Here is a 20730-nt window from a genome sequence, read left to right as displayed (position 1 = left end):
GACCTGATTTAGTTCATACTCGCACTCAACAATCCTTGTGTTAAGACCTACAAACTGATTTATTTATAAATGATCTTGACCCTCATATGTCCATCACCTTCAAAATTAAAACCTTAATAAACAACATGTTTGGTCCTACCACATAAATAACCAAATTTAGTTCATATTTACACTCAGCAAACCTTGTTGCAAGAATTTTTTATGCTTCCTGAAAAGCGAGCATATAGTTAACGCTTTGTCCATCCTTCCATCCGGCACACATTTATCCGGAATATAACTTGATATGCATTTATAGATTGAAACTTCACATAATTATAGAGGCCATTGAGACAAAGTGCAATGTCAAAGAATCATAACTCTAGCTTGCCTACTTTTTGAATTATCTCCCTTTATTATATAAAATAAGGCTTGTCCAGAGTATTACTTGAAAAGTATTAACGGCATTTCATTGAAACTTCACAAAATGATAGAGGCCTAGATTTCCCAGCATTTTGAGAAATTCTTGTCTAATCTTGTCACACTCAAGTTAGGAATGACCTTCAAAATGGCAGCCAGGGGAGATAATCTATACTATGTGATAAGCATCTATTGGTTACAGGTGTTCAACTATGGGCGTATCTATGGAGCAGGACAGAGGTTTGCACAGAAGCTTCTGCAGCAGTTTAATCATCGTCTGACTGTGGAGGAGGCCAGACAGAAAGCTCAGATCATGTTCTCAACTACCAAAGGAAAAAGAAGGTGCTTTATATACTTAATGTTTGATTTACTTAATCCTTGATATGGTTTATAATGAATCCCAGCCTATTAGTCCCCTACCAGTGGAACACTGGAGGGGACTACAGGAATGCCCTCCGTTTGTCCATCCATCTGTTCATCTGCCTGTTCGCAAATCTTGATCCTGCAATTACTCATAGTTATTCAAACTAGGTTTGTAAAACTTGGTATGAGAATAGAGGGCAATAATGTAGATTATGCACATACATGACTTATGCTTGTAGGTCAAAGGTCAATGTCACTATTGAAGGTCAAGTAAAAATTGTTTCTGCTCCGTAACTTTTATATGCATTGATGGATTATCTTAATGCTACACCCAAATATTCCTTGTGATGAGACAATGTATCAACACATGATCAATGCTTGTTGGTTAAAGGGAACTTCTGTATTACCACTGCAATGCTCGTCACTTGTTTTTAAAAGTTCAAATGTAAGTTCTACATCATTCCACAGAGCTTTAGGTGTAGCAGTAGAACTAGAACATCTTAAAACTTTACACCATTTTATTGTCACAAATGTTTATTTCATTGGAAAGTTCTGTGTAAAAATATGGCTCATTCAAAACCCTAAACAAATTCTTTTACATGTTTATTTCGATTTTACCTAATATATCTGAAAGTTTCATGGGAACTTTGGGTCAAATAGATTGAAAATTAAAATATGTTTAAATGATAAGTTAAAAATTTATTAAGGTATCTTCTAAAGTTAAATGTGCCTCATATCACCATTATAGTTCTTGAGAAAGATGTATAATATAAACAGTAATGTCTAATGTTTAAAGAGAATGTTGCAGAAGAGATGGATAAAGTGGTAAACTATGCTTGCATATAAAGGGAGACAACCTTCCTTTAATAAAGCATCCATCTAGACAAGGTTGAGAAACTTTGCATCAGTAGTATAAATAGTATGAATATTAAAGACTGGTGTTGGGCTTTGGTTTTTGGAACTGCTGTGGCTTAGAACTTCGATATTTTAAGAAGAAAAGTCGCTATGAGATATTTTTTGTTTGGTACTACTTTCATGTGATATTATGAAAAGGTGATTGTTACAGTCAGCTACATATTGATCAATGCTATCTTCAGATGTAAGCTGAAATCTCCTGAACACATATAATTAATCCCCCACGAATAATAATGATTTCACAGTATCTCTTGCAGACTTCTCCACTGATACTACTTGTAGGAGTTCAACCAAACTTAGTAGGAAGGTGTAGTACCAAGGCTAGTTCTGCACATTTGCAGCATTTTCCTTGTGAACAATTTTAAATTGAGTAATAGCTCCTTTAAGGTGAATTTTGGAGAGCATGTCATAGTGTGAAAGCAACCTATTTCCTACTTTAAGTGCATCAAAGGGATTTTGAGACTAAAACTTTTTCTGGTCAATAACTTTACTGGCCTGCAGTCTTCAAACTTAATAGAAAGGTTGCCTGTGGTAGGTAGATTACCCTTAAGTAAAACTCATCGTGACCTTTACGCCTGAAGATTTTTTCTCATCAATAACTGGAATAACTAGGACTTATGTGGTGATTGACTTATGGCCTTGAAACTTCATGTGGTGATTGACTTATGGCCTTGCAACTTCATATGGTGATTGACTTATGGCCTTGCAACTTCATATGGTGATTGACTTATGGCCTTGCAACTTCATGTGGTGATTGCTAGTGATCATTGGACAATCTCTAGTTTTTGTGGTCATTAGATCAAGATAAAGGTGACAGTGTACTTAATACTGAAAATAACAAACATACTTACCTCTGGCACACAGTCATGTGGGGCATATATGTTTTACAAACACAAGCTCTTGTTTAATTATGCTCAACAAACTAAGATGGGGGGACTATAGGAGTGAGCTTGTTGGTCAGTTGGTTTTCATGGTTTCCAAACAGTAACTCATGAAAGGTTTGACAGATTTAAATAATTTTTGATACACAGGTGTAACATCATCAAATGTAGGACTAGTTTGACCTTGACATTGGCTACAAACCACAAATTTTCACATAGTTATCAACCATGGCCACGGCTAATTTAAATTGCACCTTCTTGTGGCCATTTCTTTCTTATGGTTGCCATATATCTGTGACAAGGCTGTATTGTGGGTTATTATTCGTCACTCCTGTGACAGCTCTAATTTTTTTTTATTATTTATGCTTAGAATTCCCTATACAATTACTGTTTAAAAAAAAACAAACTTGTATTACAAGCATTATAAGGTGTAACTTTTCTACTTGTTAGTTACCAAACACTTGTCCTTGTGATATGGCTGGAAATTGCATAATAATTCACTTTTCCATTTATACAAAACAGTATGGTATGAAAAGACATTATGCTTTTACCAAAAGTGATCTCTAGTATTTAGATATTGCTGTATGTTTATATTCCTGTTATTTACTTTCAGTCAGGAGACAGGGGAATGGAGTGGAGGAAGGTAAGTGTATTACAGTGCAACTTCCCTACCATCACTGGGAACAGTGTTTGTACAGTAAAGAAGTTGTTGAGAGATTTGTTTACTATATATTAATCTTGCTGCTCGGAGATGTCGTTAACAGAAGCTGTATACAATATTTCAGCAGCTAGCCAATGTATCAGCTGGGAATAGATCATTTTAACCTTAAGCCTTCTAAATTTTAAAATGGACTGGTCCACATTCAATTTGGGCAATACCATTTATTATTTGAAGGGGTCTTCACTGAAAATTTACTGACTGAATAGCGAACAGTGCAGACCATGATTAGACTGCATGGATATGCAGGCTGATCTTGGTCTGCAGTGGTTGCAAAGGCAGAATCACTTGCCGCCAGCAGGCTAAGGGTAAATTGATTGTGTTACTTTAAATCATGTATAAGTATTTCTGGGTTTAAAAAAAAGAAATTCATATTTTGAAATAATTTGATTTTGTGGGCATGAAATGGCTTTGGTCAAAACAGCTATTTCATGGTAATACTAGATTCTGGCTGACAACTTCTGAATATAAAATGAATGGGAAGTATACTTGATCATTGCAAAAATAATTTTTGGATTGATTCAACCATGAAATCCATGAAAATTGTGAACATTTTTCCTCAAACAAACATTGATGATTTCTCAGTAAGTGTAGGTATGTGCTGCTAAGCTGTCTTTTACATAATCTTTTAGCATTTACTGTAATTTTAGTTTTAATGTAAAATATTTGTATAGTGTTGAATTTCACAACCTGAATTAAAAACATTTTTTTTTTATATTTTCATGATGTAGTTTATCCTGTTCAATTTTGATAGGAGAAGTAGTACATGTATATTATAAAAATGTACCTGGTATTTTCTTTTTGTCACATCATACAGTGAGAGCTCTATGTTTAACAAGCTTGAAGAAATTGCACATGGTGAAGAACCTTGTACGCCAGTACTTGGCTGTCGTATCAGTAAAGCGTTAGAACCAGAAAATGTCAATGAAGATGTAAGTTTTATCAGATAAATACTTTTTTCGAAAATAGTGCATTGTTTGGTGTTTCGGTGATGACTTTCTAGGCCCATAGCAAGACTAGGATGTTATAGACATGTCTCATATCTGCTGCTCTTTAGTCCACCGGAACCAAAGATTCAAGGTGACCAGTTAATATAGGTGTATGGCCTGGTGTCCGTAGTCCATTGTTACCATGTAAACTTTTAAAAATCTTCACAGCAGATGCTACTGGCCAGAATTATTGCAGACTTTAAAAATACGTCTTGACAACGTCCTCTCTCAGATATGATCAAATGATTTCTACTTTACCCCTTGGGCTGCCAGAGTGAAAATAGAAAAAGTTATACAACTTCTTCTCATTAACTGCTAGATGGATCTTCATCAGACTTGGTTTGTATCATCCTTGAAAAGTCCTGTCACAAATCTATTCAGTTGGTTCTGCTTGGCCCCTTGAGTCTGTGAAAAAACTTCAACAAATTCTGTTCATGAACCACTTCACTAAACCTGGTCCTGATATGCTATATATGGATTTCTTTGATTTGCTGGAAAAGAAATTGTTCATCCCCCAGCTGGATAATGTGTGTAAAACAAATTATGCCCCAAATATAGGAACATGAACTGGTCAGGCATACATAAATTGTGAAAAACTTAAATAAACTTAGTCTATTAAATTGTTTGATGTTAAAGAGTTTTTTCTGGTTCTAGTTCATGACAAGTCGAATAAACTGGGTTGTACAGAGTTCTGCAGTGGATTATCTCCACCTTATGTTGACGTGTATGCATTGGTTATTTGAGGAATACAATATCAATGGAAGATTCTCTATCAGTATACATGATGAAGTCAGGTAATTTGTTTCTCTGTTTGACCAGTTTTCACATTTTCTGTATTCATACTATGTGTACATGAACTTACTTAGTATCTGGATGAACTGTTCCTTTCTGTTTCCTGAATATTGCAAAAAAAAAAAGATTTTTCACAATTTTTGCATGCAGAAAAGAAAATGGTTTATTTCAGTTTCGAAAACTTTTTTGTCTTGGAACTGATGGTTGGATTATTTTCTGTACAGTGAAAGTACACTTACACAGAACATTCTTTTTTGATATTTTTACTTCTAATTGACTTAAATGTTTTCTCATTTATGTAAACTGTTGAAAGTTTGAAGGAGGATGGGTACTTCTAAATGACTTAGATCACTTGATTTTATTGTCAGGACAGCTGTTTTCTTGTTTGTTCAGGTACCTGGTAGCAGAGGAGGACTGTTATAGAGCAGCCTTAGCTTTACAAATTACAAACCTACTGACACGAGCCATCTTTTCTTACAAACTTGGATTAAAGGACCTTCCACTGGTATGGAATTTTCTGTGTGATATTTATTTTGGGCATGTTTCATTTACTTCATTCTTACAACTTATGTTATCTGTTCAGAGAATGACATCTGACTGCATTTTAAACCAGATCTCACGTATAATGTAAAGAAAATACTTCATGAGTTTTTTTTTTCTTTCTTTTTTTTTTTAATCAGTATTAATAAATTGAATGAAATATGAAATTGTGTGAAGCATTTTGTCATTTTTAGTCAACAAGTTTAATAGATTCAGTATAAAAAGACACACATGTAATATTCTCTTTATCACATGTATTAAAGCATTTTTAGCTGTATTGTCAAAATTTCTTATTTTTTTACCTCTTAAAGTCAAAATCAATTTGACCACTGTCTTCTATACCTACAACAATATCAAGGTCAGTAGTTTAATACACTAGAGTAATACAAAACACTCTCCCAGGATGTCAGAAATATGGTGAATATAGATATAGTTATCAACATTCTTCATCTGAATTTCAGTTCCTCCTTATTAGTAAACATCTCTTCTACACAATCGGGCAAAAAACAACCTAAGATTCTTAAGGGAATTTCTGACAATTGTAACTGCTCAGCCTAAAAGGCATTTGCCAGTCTGTTACTTATTGATTCTCATTTTTTGGTTAAATGTGAAGTTGAGACTTTGCAAACAGTTCATGTTAAAGCCATTTTACATATATACATAAACCCAAACGGAGTACTTCGTCATGCACTTATCCTAGTCTTACCATGCAAACTTGCATTGGGATATACCCTAGCTCTTACCCTGCTAAATTTCTATAATGAACTTATCCATCTTTCAATTTGGACAGTACCATTAACTGTGAAAAGGGGTACTTACCAAAAAGATACTGACTGAATAGCGAACAGTGCAGATCATGATCAGACTGCATAGATGTGCAGGCTGATCATGATCTACACTGGTCGCAAAGGCAGAATCAATCATGTCTAGCATGATAAGGGCTAGTGATTGCCGAAATTAATGGAATATGAAATAGAAGTAGATGTTTTTATGTAAACATCTAAAGAATAATGTCCTTTGAAAAAAGTTATAGGAAATGTCTTTAAAGTTTGGAGAAAGCTTTAAGACTTAGAAGGTTGATGAAAATGGGCCCAAATTCACACCTTAATAAGGAATTGTGAAGACTTTGGTGAAATTTTGCTCTTGTATGTTTTTAACAGGATTTTTCTGTGATCATTTACATACTGTTATTTTCAGTCTGTGGCTTTCTTCAGTGCGATCGACATTGATCAGTGTCTACGAAAGGAGGTGAATCTAGACTGTGTCACACCTTCCAATCCACATGGCCTTGAAAAGGGATACCAAATACCACAAGGTAATTTTTTATGTCCTTGATGTTGAAGACCCAGGAGGCATACCGGTATAGTGTTTGATTTGTCAATCTGACTGTCAGTCATCCATCAGTCAGTCACACCACGTTGTGTATTCAACTCCTCCTAAAGTTTCCATCCAGCTGAAATGCAACTTGGTATACATGACCGGCATGAAGTAAATGTGCATGTGTTGATGGGATTTTCATGTCTGATTATTTTTATGCCCCCGTAGGGAGGCATATTAGTTTTCAACTGTCCGTCCGTTAGTTCGTTAGTTCGTTCGTTCGTTCGTCACAACGTTAACTTTTTGCATGAAGGCACTTTACTCGCGGACCACTGCACCCAGGACCTTCAAACTTCACATGCTGATAGTACTTATTGAGTACACCAACCCTACTGACTTTGGGGTCACCAGGTCAAAGGTCAAGGTCACAGGGGCCAACGTTAACTTTTTGCATGAAGGCACTTTACTTGTGAACCACTGCACCCAGGACCTTCAAACTTCACATGCTCATAGTACTTATCGAGTACACTACCCCTACTGACTTTGGGGTCACCAGGTCAAGGTCACAGGGGCCAGTGTTAACTTTTTGCATGAAGGCACTTTACTTGCGAACCACTTCACCCAGGACCTTCAAACTTCACATGCTGATAGTACTTACTGAGTACACCGCCTCTACTGACTTTGGGTCACCAGGTCAAAGGTCAAGGTCACAGGGGCCAACGCTAACTTTTTGCTTGAAGGCACTTTACTCGCGAACCACTTCACCTAGGACCTTCAAACTTCACCTGCTCATAGTACTTATTGAGTACACCACCCCTACTGACTTTGGGGTCACCAGGTCAAAGGTCAAGGTCACAGGGGTCAACGTTAACCTTTTGCATGAAGGCACTTTACTCGCAAACCATTGCGCCCAGGACCTTCAAACTTCACATGCTGATAGTACTTACTGAGTACATCACCCCTACTGACTTTGGGGTCACCAGGTCAAAGGTCAAGGTGCTGCAGGGGCATTTGTCACCATTAGTGACAGCTCTTGTTCTGGAATTATGATCCTTTATTGAACTTAGAAATGTTACTCCACCATCAGTTTCAAATCTATGTTCACATCATCAACATAAAGTGGACATGCACATATTATCAGGATTTGCATATCCAATTAGCTCATCTGAGTGCAAAATGCTCAACATTAGCTATTATGATCCCCCTGTGTCAGCCGTCATACGTCTTGTGTCCTCAATAATTTAACTGTAAAAACTCTAAAGGTCACAAGTATAGCCCATTTTAATGAAACTTGGTCAGAATATTATCTTCAATAAAATCTCAAACAAGTCTGTTGTTTTGGTCATCTGGGGTCAAAAACTAGTTCGCTAGATCAGTTAATATGAAAACCTTTTTGATAATCGAGAGGGCACATTTTCTACCTCATCTTTAATGAAACTTTGTCAGAATGTTTGTGTCTATGAGATCTAGGGCAAGTTCAAAACTGGGTTACCTGAGGTCAAACCCTAGGTCAGGTCATAGAAAAACTTCGTTAACATGCTAGAGACCAAGTTTTTTGTTTGATCTTCTTAAAACTTTCTCAGAATGTTTGTCTCTGTGAAATCTAGGTCAAGTTTTAGACTGGGTTACCAGAGATCAAACACTAGGTCACAAGGTTAAATTATAGAAAAACCTTGTTAACACTTTTGAGGCCACTTTTCTGTTTGATCTTCTTAAAGCTTTGTCTGAATGTTTGTTTCTATGAAATCTAAATCAAGTCCAAAACTGGGTTACATGAGGTCAGAAACTAGGTCACTAGGTCAAATAGTGGAAAAACCTTGTTAACAATCTAGGAGCCACATTTTCTGTTTGATTGTCATACATCTTTGCCAGAATGTTTGTCTCTATAAAATCTAGGTCAAGTTCAAAACTTGGTTACACCAAGGTCTTAAACTAGGCCATTAGGTCAAATCATGGAAAAACATTGCTCACACTCTAGAGGCCACATTTAATACTCATCTTAATAAAACTCTGTTAAAATGTTTGTCTCTTTGAAATCTAAGTCAGGTTCAAAACTGGGTCACCTGAGATCTTTGACTCAGTTACTAGGTCAAACCATAGAAAAACACTGCTCACACTCTAGAGGCCACATTTAATACTCATCTTCATAAAACTCTGTTAAAATGTTTGTCTCTTTGAAATCTAAGTCAGGTTCAAAACTGGGTCATCTGAGATCTTTGACTCAGTTACTAGGTCAAACCATAGAAAAACATTGCTCACACTCTAGAAGCCACATTTAATACTCATCTTAATAAAACTCTGTTAAAATGTTTGTATCTTTGAAATCTAAGTCCGGTTCAAAACTGGGTCACCTGAGATCTTTGACTCAGTTACTAGGTCAAACCATAGAAAAACATTGCTCACACTCTAGAGGCCACATTTAATACTCATCTTAATAAAACTCTGTTAAAATGTTTGTCTCTTTAAAATCTAAGTCAGGTTCAAAACTGGGTCACCTGAGATCTTTGACTCAGTTACTAGGTCAAACCATAGAAAAACCTTGTTAACACTAGAGGTCACATTTTCTACATTTGGCATAGACCTGTGATCCAGCATTCAAATTCCAGCATATAACAGCAATGGCTGCAAGTTTGGAACATGCCTTCAACTTCAGTATTCAACAGTCTTTTTGAAAATACTTTAAATAAAGATTACACATGCATTTTTTACATTTAGCAAGTTATAGAAGCAGAGGGAGTTTCTGTAAAAGTGTTTTCTGCACCTTGTCCTGTCCTTGCCTTGTCCTCCAAATCTTAAAACGAACATCCTTATGTAGGATTCATTTATATGGGTTACTGGTAGTAGATATAAATAAACTTTGATACATATGAACCTACAGATTTCAAATAATAAAAGAAAGACTTCAATAGAAATAGAACTTTTTCCTTACAGTTATATTTTTTAAAACGAAGAGGTTTGATGAAATCTTATTTCTTTTTCTGGATACCAGCTATTTAATACTTATCAATGTCTTTCCAGGCTTTGCACTTGATATATACCAAATTTTAGAGAAGACAAGAGGTTGTCTTGACAAAGATGTGACAAAAATGGAGAAAGAAATAAAAGATTACGATGATACTGGATTAGTTATGAACTCTGATGATGCTGTGCTAGGTCATTCAGATGAGGATGAAACTGTTGCTGGGTCAGGACAGATTTGAACTTCTGCTGCAGTCAGAAGAGTATGAAATAAAAAAAAAGATACGTCAGAAGAGAGTGGATCTAGATTGAAACAAGATTTGTATCAAAGTGGTGCTGTTATATCAGGATGTGTTGCTGGAATAGAAAATATTATGAAGTATTTTTTCAAAGCTTTTCTTGAACAGGACATAGATAAAAGTTTCACTCCTGGACATTGGAAGTTATGATTTGATGTCACTGGATAGTTAAGAAATAATAAGTTCCCAAACGTGGTTTATCGTAGAATAACCCGTGTTTTGAGTTTTTATGCGTAAGAATATATGACGAAGGCCGTAGGCCTGAGTGATATATTGTTGCGCATAAGAATGAAAAACTCGGGTTATTCTACAATAAGTCACACTTGGGAACTTGTTATTTCAATTCTAACACGACATACTAGTATCAACAGTGTTAGAAAAAATGGTAACTACTTTTTACGACCGTGCTACGCACCTGGATCGGATGACGTCATTGCACACGCGTGGTTTATTGCAGAATAACCCGAGATAGATTTTACTCTACATGTATGTATGTTATTCGCAAGGTCATGTTAGAATATTGGTTAAATACGAATGTTACAATGTTTTGCTCTATCTTGAAAGATATAAGATGATATCTTAGTTAAGGTTTTAAAATTTCATCACAGTTTTCATGTGCACTTATTTTTGATGATTATTTTGTCTGTTAAAACATGTTCAGTCTTCCACTGCCATGGGGTTGAAAGCTAGCTATAATTTAGTTTTAGAAGCTGGTAGTACAGTACTATTGATGATTGTGTACTTTTCCGGTGTTTTGTTTAAGATTTGAACCGGTGCTTTTGTACAGTCTTGAAAGATTTTGTGAGATCTGGTTTAGATTTTTACAGATCTGTCATTTTATATATTCATGTTACTTGTTGTTGTACCTTGGGGAACATTTTTCATGTATATTGCGAGCTCTACCTCTATATGTTTTTTTGGTGTAATACACAGATACCAATTACTATTATTAATTAAGTTCAAACAATGATAATTTTTGATTTTAGAAATTGTATTTAGTTTTTGTAGATCTATAAACACTTGTGTTCAATTTTATTTCTTTACTTATTCAGTTGTTCAGCCAAGGATGTTCTGATTATAAATAAGTGATAATGGTAATTAATTAATATTTGGCAATATATTACATGGCTTTGAATGGTGTTGTTTATACTGTCATCTGAGGAGAGTATATCTCGAAATGTTTACAATATAACTGTCCCACAAAAAGGGATGTAATTATTGTTTATAAGAAGAAAAATCTATAATAAGAGTTTAGTCTGATATATATTAAAAAAAAATGCCTACCAAAGCTTAAAATTTAGAATTATTTAAACAATATCTCCTCTTAAACCACTGGTCTAATTTTGTAATAATTTGACACAAATGCTCTTGATTCATCACAGTTGCAAGAGTTAAAAATAGAAGATTTCAAAATCTGGCAGTATTTTAAAATGTTTTCACAGAAATATTCTTTAGTTGACACTACGAAAATTGTTAAAAATATTAAAAGCCATCTTGATTAGTCAAAAAAACATGGCAGTTTGTGGTGAGCCTAGTTTGCCCTATATAGATGTATAGTAAAATTTGAAAATTTCCTTCTCAATCAGCAGGCTTGTTTACAAAGCAGCTTTGCAGAAAAGTTTCATATACCAGTTTGAGCTGTGAAACAGGTGAGCAGTATAGGGCTATTATGGCTCTCTTGTTTTTTTAGAACCTTTGCTTTTGAGGTTACTGTTCAAAATGTGTTCATGAATTGAGATATTTATGTTTGTTATTTGTTAATTTTCTTTCAAAATAAGGGCATTTTAAAAATACTGAATCAACAGGTCAGAAAACGAATTTGTATTCTGCAGTGCAGCTTTGCAACTTTGTCACACTTTGATTAGTTATTTGATACGTTATTTGATACATCTGTATTATGATCTGCTATTGTAGAAACACCTTGATTATTTTATGGACATATACTAGATGTAAAGTATTTTATACAACATACTTAGGATCTATTACAGGGCATTCATTCAATCAGTGGTGGGGGCATATAGATTTGGTCTTGTCCGTGCGTCTGTCCGAAGTTCGTGATGCGCCTAGCTCAAAAAGTATTTGATATAAAGTGATAAAACCTTGCATGAGTCTTGACCAGGATATGAACCTGCGCACCTCCTATTTTTCATCTGGCTCTGCCCCCTATTTCCAGAGTTATGGTCCCTGAAATAGTCAAAAATGCACATTTTCACCTTGTGACACGCCTAGCTCAAAAAGTATTTGAATATAGATTCATGAACATTGCATGAGTCTTAATCATGATTTGAACTTGTGCACCTCCTATTTTTCATCTGGGTCTGCCCCCTATTTTCAGAGTTATGGCCCCTGAAATAGCCAAAAATGCTCATTTTCACCTTGTGACGCGTCTAGCTCAAAAAGTATTTGATATAGATTCATGAAACCTTGCATGAGTCTTAATCATGATATGAACTTGTGCACCTCCTATTTTTCATCTAGGTCCGCCCCCTATTTTCAGAGTTATGGCCCCTGAAATAGTCAAAAATGCACATTTTCACCTTGTGACGTGCCTAACTCAAAAAGTATTACATATAAATTGATTAAACCTTGCATGAGTCTTTATCATGATATGAACTTGCGCACCAATTTTTTGTCTGCCTCTGCCCCATATTTTCAGAGTTATGGCCCCTGAAATAGTTAAAAATGCACATTTTCAACTTATGACACACCTAGCTCAAAAAGTATTTGATATAAATGGTAAAAACTTGCATGAGTCTTTATCATGATATAAACATGCACACCTCTTATTTTTTGGCTGGCTCCACCACCTATTTTTAAAGTTATGGCCCCTGAAATAGTCAAAAATGTACATTTTCACCTAAGTATGTGCCTAGCTCAAAAAGTATTTGATGTAAATTCATGAAACCTTGCTTGAGTCTTTATCATGATGTGACCTTGCACACTTGGCATTCTTCTTGAGAATCTTAGCGTTTATTTCAGAGTTATGGCCCTTGAAATAGCCAAAATAAAGGATGTTTTGTTTGTGATGCTCATAGCTCAAAAAGTATATGGCCTAGAATAATGAATCCTTTTCATAAAATGTTTGTTGAGGCTATACCCCTTAAGACTGCAAACATTTGAATTATTGCCCTTTATTTGTGACAAATGTACCTATGGGGGGCACACCCTGTGTCCTACAGACACATTCTAGTTAGATACTTACTTTAAATGTAGAAAATCCTCATCAGATGAATTTTACTGGACTGTATATATATATATATATATATGTAAACTATGTTTGTAGGGAAACATTTACAATTAAGTATAACATTTAACATTCATTTGTTACTAAAAACTTCCAGTTTTTTTAGCTCACCTGAGCCAAAGGCTCATGATGAGCTTTTGTAACCGCTCAATGTCTGTCTTTTCTAGACTATTTAATTTCAATTACCTGATGACCCAAAGTGATTAGGGGTCAACTGACTGTGACCTTGACCTACTGACCTACTTTCTTGTTTTTTAAGATACAGCCTTTAAATTTGGATGACATGTACAGTTTTGCACACCGATCTTAAAATAGAGAAAAGTGGAAACTTCACAGGTCGCTCAACACGACAAAAACGAAAATGTTGCAGGCTCGGTTTGATTGAGCCTGTTCATGGACGGTAGTGGAAATGCATGCTACCGTCCACGCCCTCTAGCCCCGGGTTGAGCAGAACTCAACATTTACACATGCTAAAAGTACAAAAAACAATTTAGAGATATCCGCAGATGTATTCAAACGGCGGTGAACATGGAACCTTCATTGATAGACGTGTTGAGGCGTGTAACTCCATGAAGAGCGGCGTTTGGTCCCCAGATAAATAAAGGGTTTGCCCTAAACAAGAAAACTTAAACTGACTTTCAGTGACCATGAATATTACCTACTGACCTATTTTCTAATATTTTAGCATCAGTTTGCCATTTTTAACATGTGGCTCATATTACTCAGGTGAGCGATTCAGGGTCATCATGACCCTCTTGTTTAATGATAGTACCATATTTTCCCTAAGTCTTGGGACACCCTAAATCTTGGGACACCCTTAAAATATGGAAAAATAATTATTTTTCTTGTCCCTAAGTTTTCCGACATGTATTTTCTCAGCATATTTTTCGTCCCTAAGTGTTGGGACTATGGTTGTTACTGATTCAAGATGTAACTCAAATACCGTTATTATACATTGTATGGTGTTGTATCGATCAAAATGTCAAATAATTATAAGAACCAAAGACTATTTTTTTAACATTTTCGTGTTGTGTTTTTACTTGATATTCCTTTGACACTAAAGTGTTTTTTTACCATACCAGTTAAGTGTTGTATATTTTTTTTACTGCAACCAGGAAGTCCGTTTTCCGTTAGTTAGTTATTTTTTATTTACCACTGACTGGAATTTACCCGCGAATCGTACAGCTATCAAAACGCCATGCCGGTAATTTTCCATTTCACGAGCACGTGCGATAACTTACAACGCCGTTACTTCTGTTTATCGACAAGTATACAAAAAACGCGCGTCACACATTCATTTTTTGATTTTATCGCTTCAGATTTTCAACACCGATTGAGAAGTAATATAGTTTGAATTCTATAACCATTTTAAAAATGAATCGACAGAAATGTAGGCAAAAGTCTATAAAAACGGTCGAATTTTCATAAAATTACTTGCAAAATTTCAAACAGCGCGATCCTAAATACTTATTTCTTTCTAAAAGTAAATAAATGATACAAACTATAGGCATAAAATTCAGACTTTTGGCCAGAAAATACATAAAACAGAATAGAAAATTCTTAAATAATGAAAAAGCGGCAGCAGTTTAAAAATATGAAGTAAAACGATTTTTGGCAAACAGATTTCTGTTACGTGACCTCGTGAACGTAAATAGAAAATCGGGATGCGGTTAAAAAAACAAAAAAACAATAATGATGTTGTTGCGTTTTTTTAATAAGTTTTGCATGTACATGTAATTTTTGACACGACACTTTATAATAAGATATTCTTCTCAAACAATTTTGAAATTTCCTTGAGGGCAAATAGGTCACAGAGGTAAGGTATCCTCTATTATAGTTTGACACGTTTACCTGTCAGTTTATACGGGATATTGCACATTCGCTTTAACAAATTAAAAAGAAGCTTTTTTTATTAATTTTTACAACACTAGATCTACTTCTCAGCACTTTAAAGAACCGAGGCAGTACGATCAAACAGTGATGTGCGCAACATGGCGCGAGAACATGATGTAATGCCATGAAAATCTCGGGGAAACTATACCGCTTTGATCTCCACTTCTAATGTCATCATACCGACACACTTTTAGCTCTTTGAGGAGGTGTTAATTCATGATGAAAACAAGGCCAGTTACTTTGTTTATCAACAGAATAATTACCTATAATCGTTAACGTTTATTTTTTCGCTTTCAACACGGGTGGGTGGGGGATGTTACCCGATGACGATTATTGTGTCCATATTTTTGGGACACTTTTCAAAATAATTATTTTTCGGTAAATAAGTCTTGGGATAGTGAAAAAAAATAATTATTTTATGCTGTCCCAAGACATAGGGAAAATACGGTACTCATTTATGCTGTGCTTATCTGTACATGTATTAAGTCTGTACTGTTATAAATAGTTTTGCCTTTTGATCTGTAAGTCATTCATTGTTTTTTTTACATGGCACCAGAAATAGATGTTAATTTCTTCAAGTTTTGACTTTATTCCAGCAGAATTTAATGTTGAACTATAGACTGGTCAGTAGCACAAACATATGGACTGGTGATTTATAGAATAGAATAGAATATCTTTTATTTCCAATTTCAGACCCGCTCGGGCATGACCATTTTGATATATACACAAAGTTCCAAAAAGAGGTATCACTAAAAATACAAATCAACAGAAAAAAAAATAGTAATAATAAACAATAATAAACAAACAAACAAACAATAAAAGAGTCATGTAATGAGACTGTTTATATATGAACACAATCATGTTTGATATTTTATGTTTATATAGATACTGTAAAGTAATGTTCATAATACGAGGGCTGAACGCAATACTGTAGTAACTCCTATTAAATAAAGAAGGACTTGTGACAGTATTGTGTCAACCCTCAAATTATTATTATTTTCAAGTATCAACTTGAGTCTAATAATATTTAACAAATAATCAAGGCCTTTGAGTGGTTTATTGTCTAATTTACCACAGTTCAGAGTTCAGATGCTTCAGTATTTAACCGGGTTACGTGCCGATAAAAACTAGGTCAGTAGGTCTAAAAATAGAAAAACCTTGTGACCTCTCTAGAGTCCATATATTTCACAAGATCTTCATGAAAATTGGTCAGAATGTTCACCTTGATGATATCTAGGTCAAGTTCGAAACTGGGTCACGTGCCATCAAAAACTAGGTCAGTAGATCTAAAAATAGAAAAACCTTGTGACCTCTCTAGAGGCCATATATTTCATAAGGTCTTCATGAAAATTAGTCAGAACGTTCACCTTCATGATATCTAGGTCAAGTTCAAAACTGGGTCACGTGCCTTCAAAAACTAGGTCAGTAGGTCAAATAATAGAAAAACCTTGTGACCTCTCTAAAGGCCATATCTTTCATGGGATCTGTATGAAAGTTGGTCTGAATGTTCATCTTGATGATATCTAGGTCAAGTTTGAAACTGGGTTACATGCGGTTAAAAACTAGGTCAGTAGGTCTAAAAATAGAAAAACCTTGTGACCTCTCTAGAGGCCATATATTTCTTGAGATCTTCATGAAAATTGGTCTGAATGTTCATCTTGATGATATCTAGGTCAAGTTCGAAAGTGGGTCAAGTGGAGTCAAAAACTAGGTCAGTAGGTCAAATAATAGAAAAACCTTGTGACCTCTCTTAAGGCCATATTTTTCATGGGATCTGTATGAAAGTTGGTCTGAATGTTCATCTTGATGATATCTAGGTCAAGTTCGAAACAGGGTCATGTGTGGTCAAAAACTAGGTCAGTAGGTCTAACAAGAGGACCATGATGGTCCTGAATCGCTCACCTCTTCCCACATGACCCAGTTTTGAGTATGACATCGTTTTTAGCTCACCTGTCACAAAGTGACAAGGTGAGCTTTTGTGATCGCGCGGTGTCCGTCGTCCGTCCGTGCGTCCGTAAACTTTTGCTTGTGACCACTCTAGAGGTCACATTTTTCATGGGATCTTTATGAAAGTTGGTCAGAATGTTCATCTTGATGATATCTAGGTCAAGTTCGAAACTGGGTCATGTGCCTTCAAAAACTAGGTCAGTAAGTCTAAAAATAGAAAAACCTTGTGACCTCTCTAGAGGCCATATATTTCATAAGATCTTCATGAAAATTGGTCAGAATGTTCAACTTGATGATATCTAGGTCAAGTTCGAAACTGGGTCACATGGGTTCAAAAACTAGGTCAGTAGGTCTAAAAATAGGAAAACCTTGTGACCTCTCTAGAGGCCATATTTTTCATGAGATCTTCATGAATATTGGTCAGAATGTTCGTCTTGATGATATCTAGGTCAAGTTTGAAACTGGGTCACGTAGGGTCAAAAACTAGGTCATTAGGTCTAAAAATAGAAAAACCTTGTGACCTCTGTAGAGGCCATATTTCTCAATGGATCTTCATGAAAATTGGTCAGAATGTTCACCTTGATGATATCTAAGTCAAATTCGAAACTGGGTCACGTGAAGTTAAAAACTAGGTCAGTAGATCTAAAAATAGAAAAACCTTGTGACCTCTCTAGAGGCCATATTTTTCATGAGATCTTCATGAATATTGGTCAGAATGTTCACCTTGATGATATCTAGGTCAAGTTCGAAACTGGGTCATGTGGGGTCAAAAACTTGGTCAGTAGATCTAAAAATAGAAAAACCTTGTGACCTCTCTAGAGGCCATATTTCTCAATGGATCTTCATGAAAATTGGTCAGAATGTTCACCTTGATGATATCTAGGTCAAGTTCGAAACTGGGTCACGTGCGGTCAAAAACTAGGTCAGTAGGTTGAAAAATAGGAAAACCTTGTGACCTTTCTAGAGGCGATATTTTTCAATGGATCTTCATGAAAATTGGTCAGAGTATTTATCTTGAAAATATCTAGGTCAGGTTCGAAACTGGGTCACGTGGGGTTAAAAACTAGGTCAGTAGATCTAAAAATAGAAAACCCTTGTGACCTCTCTAGAGGCCATATTTTTCATGAGATCTTCATGAATATTGGTCAGAATGTTCACCTTGATGATATCTAAGTCAAGTTCGAAACTGGGTCACGTGGGGTCAAAAACTAGGTCAGTAGGTCTAAAAATAGAAAAAAACCTTGTGACCTCTCTAGAGGCCATATTTCTCAACGGATCTTCATGAAAATTGTTGAGAATGTTCAGCTTGATGATATCTAACTCAGGTTCGTAACTGGGTAATGTGCGGTCAAAAACTAGGTCAGTAGGTCGAAAAATAGAAAAACCTTGTGACCTCTCTAGAGGCCATATTTTTCACGAGATCTTCATGAAAATTGGTGAGAATGTTCACCTTGATGATATCTAGGTCAAGTTTTAAAGTGGGTCACGTGCCTTCAAAAACTAGGTCATTAGGTCAAATAATAGAAAAACCTTGTGACCTCTCTAGAGGCCATATTTTTCGATGGATCTTCATGAAAATTGGTCAGAATTTTTTATCTTGATGATATCTAGGTCACATATGCTCAAAAACTAGGTCACTATATCAAATAATAGAAATAACGACGTCATACTCAGTTCAACACTGGGTCATGTGGGGATAGGTGAGCGATTCAGGACCATCATGGTCCTCTTGTTTCTATTATTTGACATAGTGACCTAGTTTTTGAGCTCATGTCACCCAGTTTTGAACTTGACCTAGATATTATCAAGATAAAAATTCTGACCAATTTTCATGAAGATCCATTGAAAATGGTCTCTAGAGAGGTCACAAGGTTTTTCTATTATTTGACCTATTGACCTAGTTTTCGAAGGTACGTGACCCAGTTTTGAATTTTACCTAGATATCATCAAGGTGAACATTCTCACTAATTTTCATGAAGATCTCATAAAAAAATGGCCTCTAGGGAGGTCATCAGGTTTTTCTATTTTTAGCTCACCTGTCACATAGTGACGAGGTGAGCTTTTGTGATCACGCCGCGTCCCCCGTCCGTGCGTGCGTAAACTTTTGCTTGTGACCACTCTAGAGGTCACATTTTTCATGGGATCTTTATGAAAGTTGGTCAGAATGTTCATCTTGATGATATCTAGGACAAATTCGAAACTGGGTCACATCCGGTCCAAAACTAGGTCAGTAGATCAAATAATAGAAAAGCCTTGTGACCTCTGTAGAGGCCGTATTTTTCATGGGATCTGCATGAAAAATGGTCAGAATGTTCACCTTGATGATATCTAGGTCAGGTTTGAAACTTGGTCACGTCCAGTCCAAAACTAGGTCAGAAGGTCAAATAATAGATAAACCTTGTAACCTCTCTAGAGGTCATATTTTTCATGGGATCTGCATGAAACTTGGTCAGAATGTTCACCTTGATAATAACTAGGTCAAGTTTGAAACTGGGTCACGTGCTGTCAAAAACTAGGTCAACAGGTCTAAAAATGGAAAAACCTTGTGACCTCTCTAGAGGCCATATGTTTCAATGGATCTTCATGAAAATTAGTGAGAATGTTCACCTTGATGATATCTAGGTCATATTTGAAACTGGGTCAGCTGCGGTCAAAAACTAGGTCAGTAGGTCAAATAATAGAAAAGCCTTGTGACCTCTCTATAGGACATATTTTTCATGGGATCTGCATGAAAATTGATCAGAATGTTCATCTTGATGATATCTAGGTGAAGTTCGAATCTGGGTCACATCCGGTCCAAAACTAGGTCAGTAGGTCAAATAATAGAAAAGCCTTGTGACCTCTGTAGAGGCCGTATTTTTCATGGGATCTGCATGAAAATTGATCAGAATGTTCATCTTGATAATATCTAGGTCAAGTTCGAAACTAGATCAGCTGCGGTCAAAAAAGTAGGCCAGTAGGTCAAATAAAAGAAAATCCTTGTGACCTCTCTAGAGGTCATATTTTTCATGGGATCTGCATGAGAATTGGTCAGAATGTTCATCTTGATAATATCTAGGTCAGATTCGAAACTGGGTCACGTCCGGTCCAAAACTAGGTCAGTAGGTCAAATAATAGATAAACCTTGTGACCTCTCTAGAGGTCATATTTTTCATGGGATCTGCATGAAAAGTGGTCAGAATGTTCATCTTGATAATATCTAGATCAAGTTTGAAACTGGGTCACATGTGGTCAAAAACTAGGTCAGTAGGTCAAATAATAGAAAAACCTTGTGACCACTCTAGAGGCCATATTTTTCATGGGATCTGTATGAAAGTTGATCTGAATGTTCATCCATCTTGATGATATCTAGGCCAAGTTTGAAACCGGGTCAACTGCGGTCAAAAACTAGGTCACTAGGTTTAAACATAGAAAAACCTTTTGACCTCTCTAGAGGCCATATTTTTCAATGGATCTTCATGAAAATCAGTGAGAATGT

At 35.7% G+C, this 20730-nt stretch overlaps 1 protein-coding gene across 1 annotated transcript in view; it reads left to right on the top strand.

Moving 5' to 3' along the window:
* The window catches only part of LOC128559094 (DNA polymerase subunit gamma-1-like), a 126048-nt gene extending 105682 nt beyond the window's left edge, over positions 1 to 20366 (top strand). The window contains exons 20-26 of the mRNA XM_053550147.1: positions 599 to 738; positions 3169 to 3198; positions 4091 to 4205; positions 4917 to 5056; positions 5448 to 5559; positions 6792 to 6909; positions 9930 to 20366. Coding sequence (XP_053406122.1) covers positions 599 to 738; positions 3169 to 3198; positions 4091 to 4205; positions 4917 to 5056; positions 5448 to 5559; positions 6792 to 6909; positions 9930 to 10111 — 837 coding nt within the window. The 3' untranslated portion in view covers positions 10112 to 20366. The remainder of the gene's footprint in view (positions 1 to 598; positions 739 to 3168; positions 3199 to 4090; positions 4206 to 4916; positions 5057 to 5447; positions 5560 to 6791; positions 6910 to 9929) is intronic.
* The last annotated feature ends 364 nt before the right edge of the window (positions 20367 to 20730 follow it).

Source organism: Mercenaria mercenaria, chromosome 8 (assembly GCF_021730395.1).
Source record: "Mercenaria mercenaria strain notata chromosome 8, MADL_Memer_1, whole genome shotgun sequence".
Lineage (NCBI taxonomy): Eukaryota > Metazoa > Mollusca > Bivalvia > Venerida > Veneridae > Mercenaria > Mercenaria mercenaria.
This window is presented reverse-complemented; position numbering and strand designations above follow the sequence as displayed.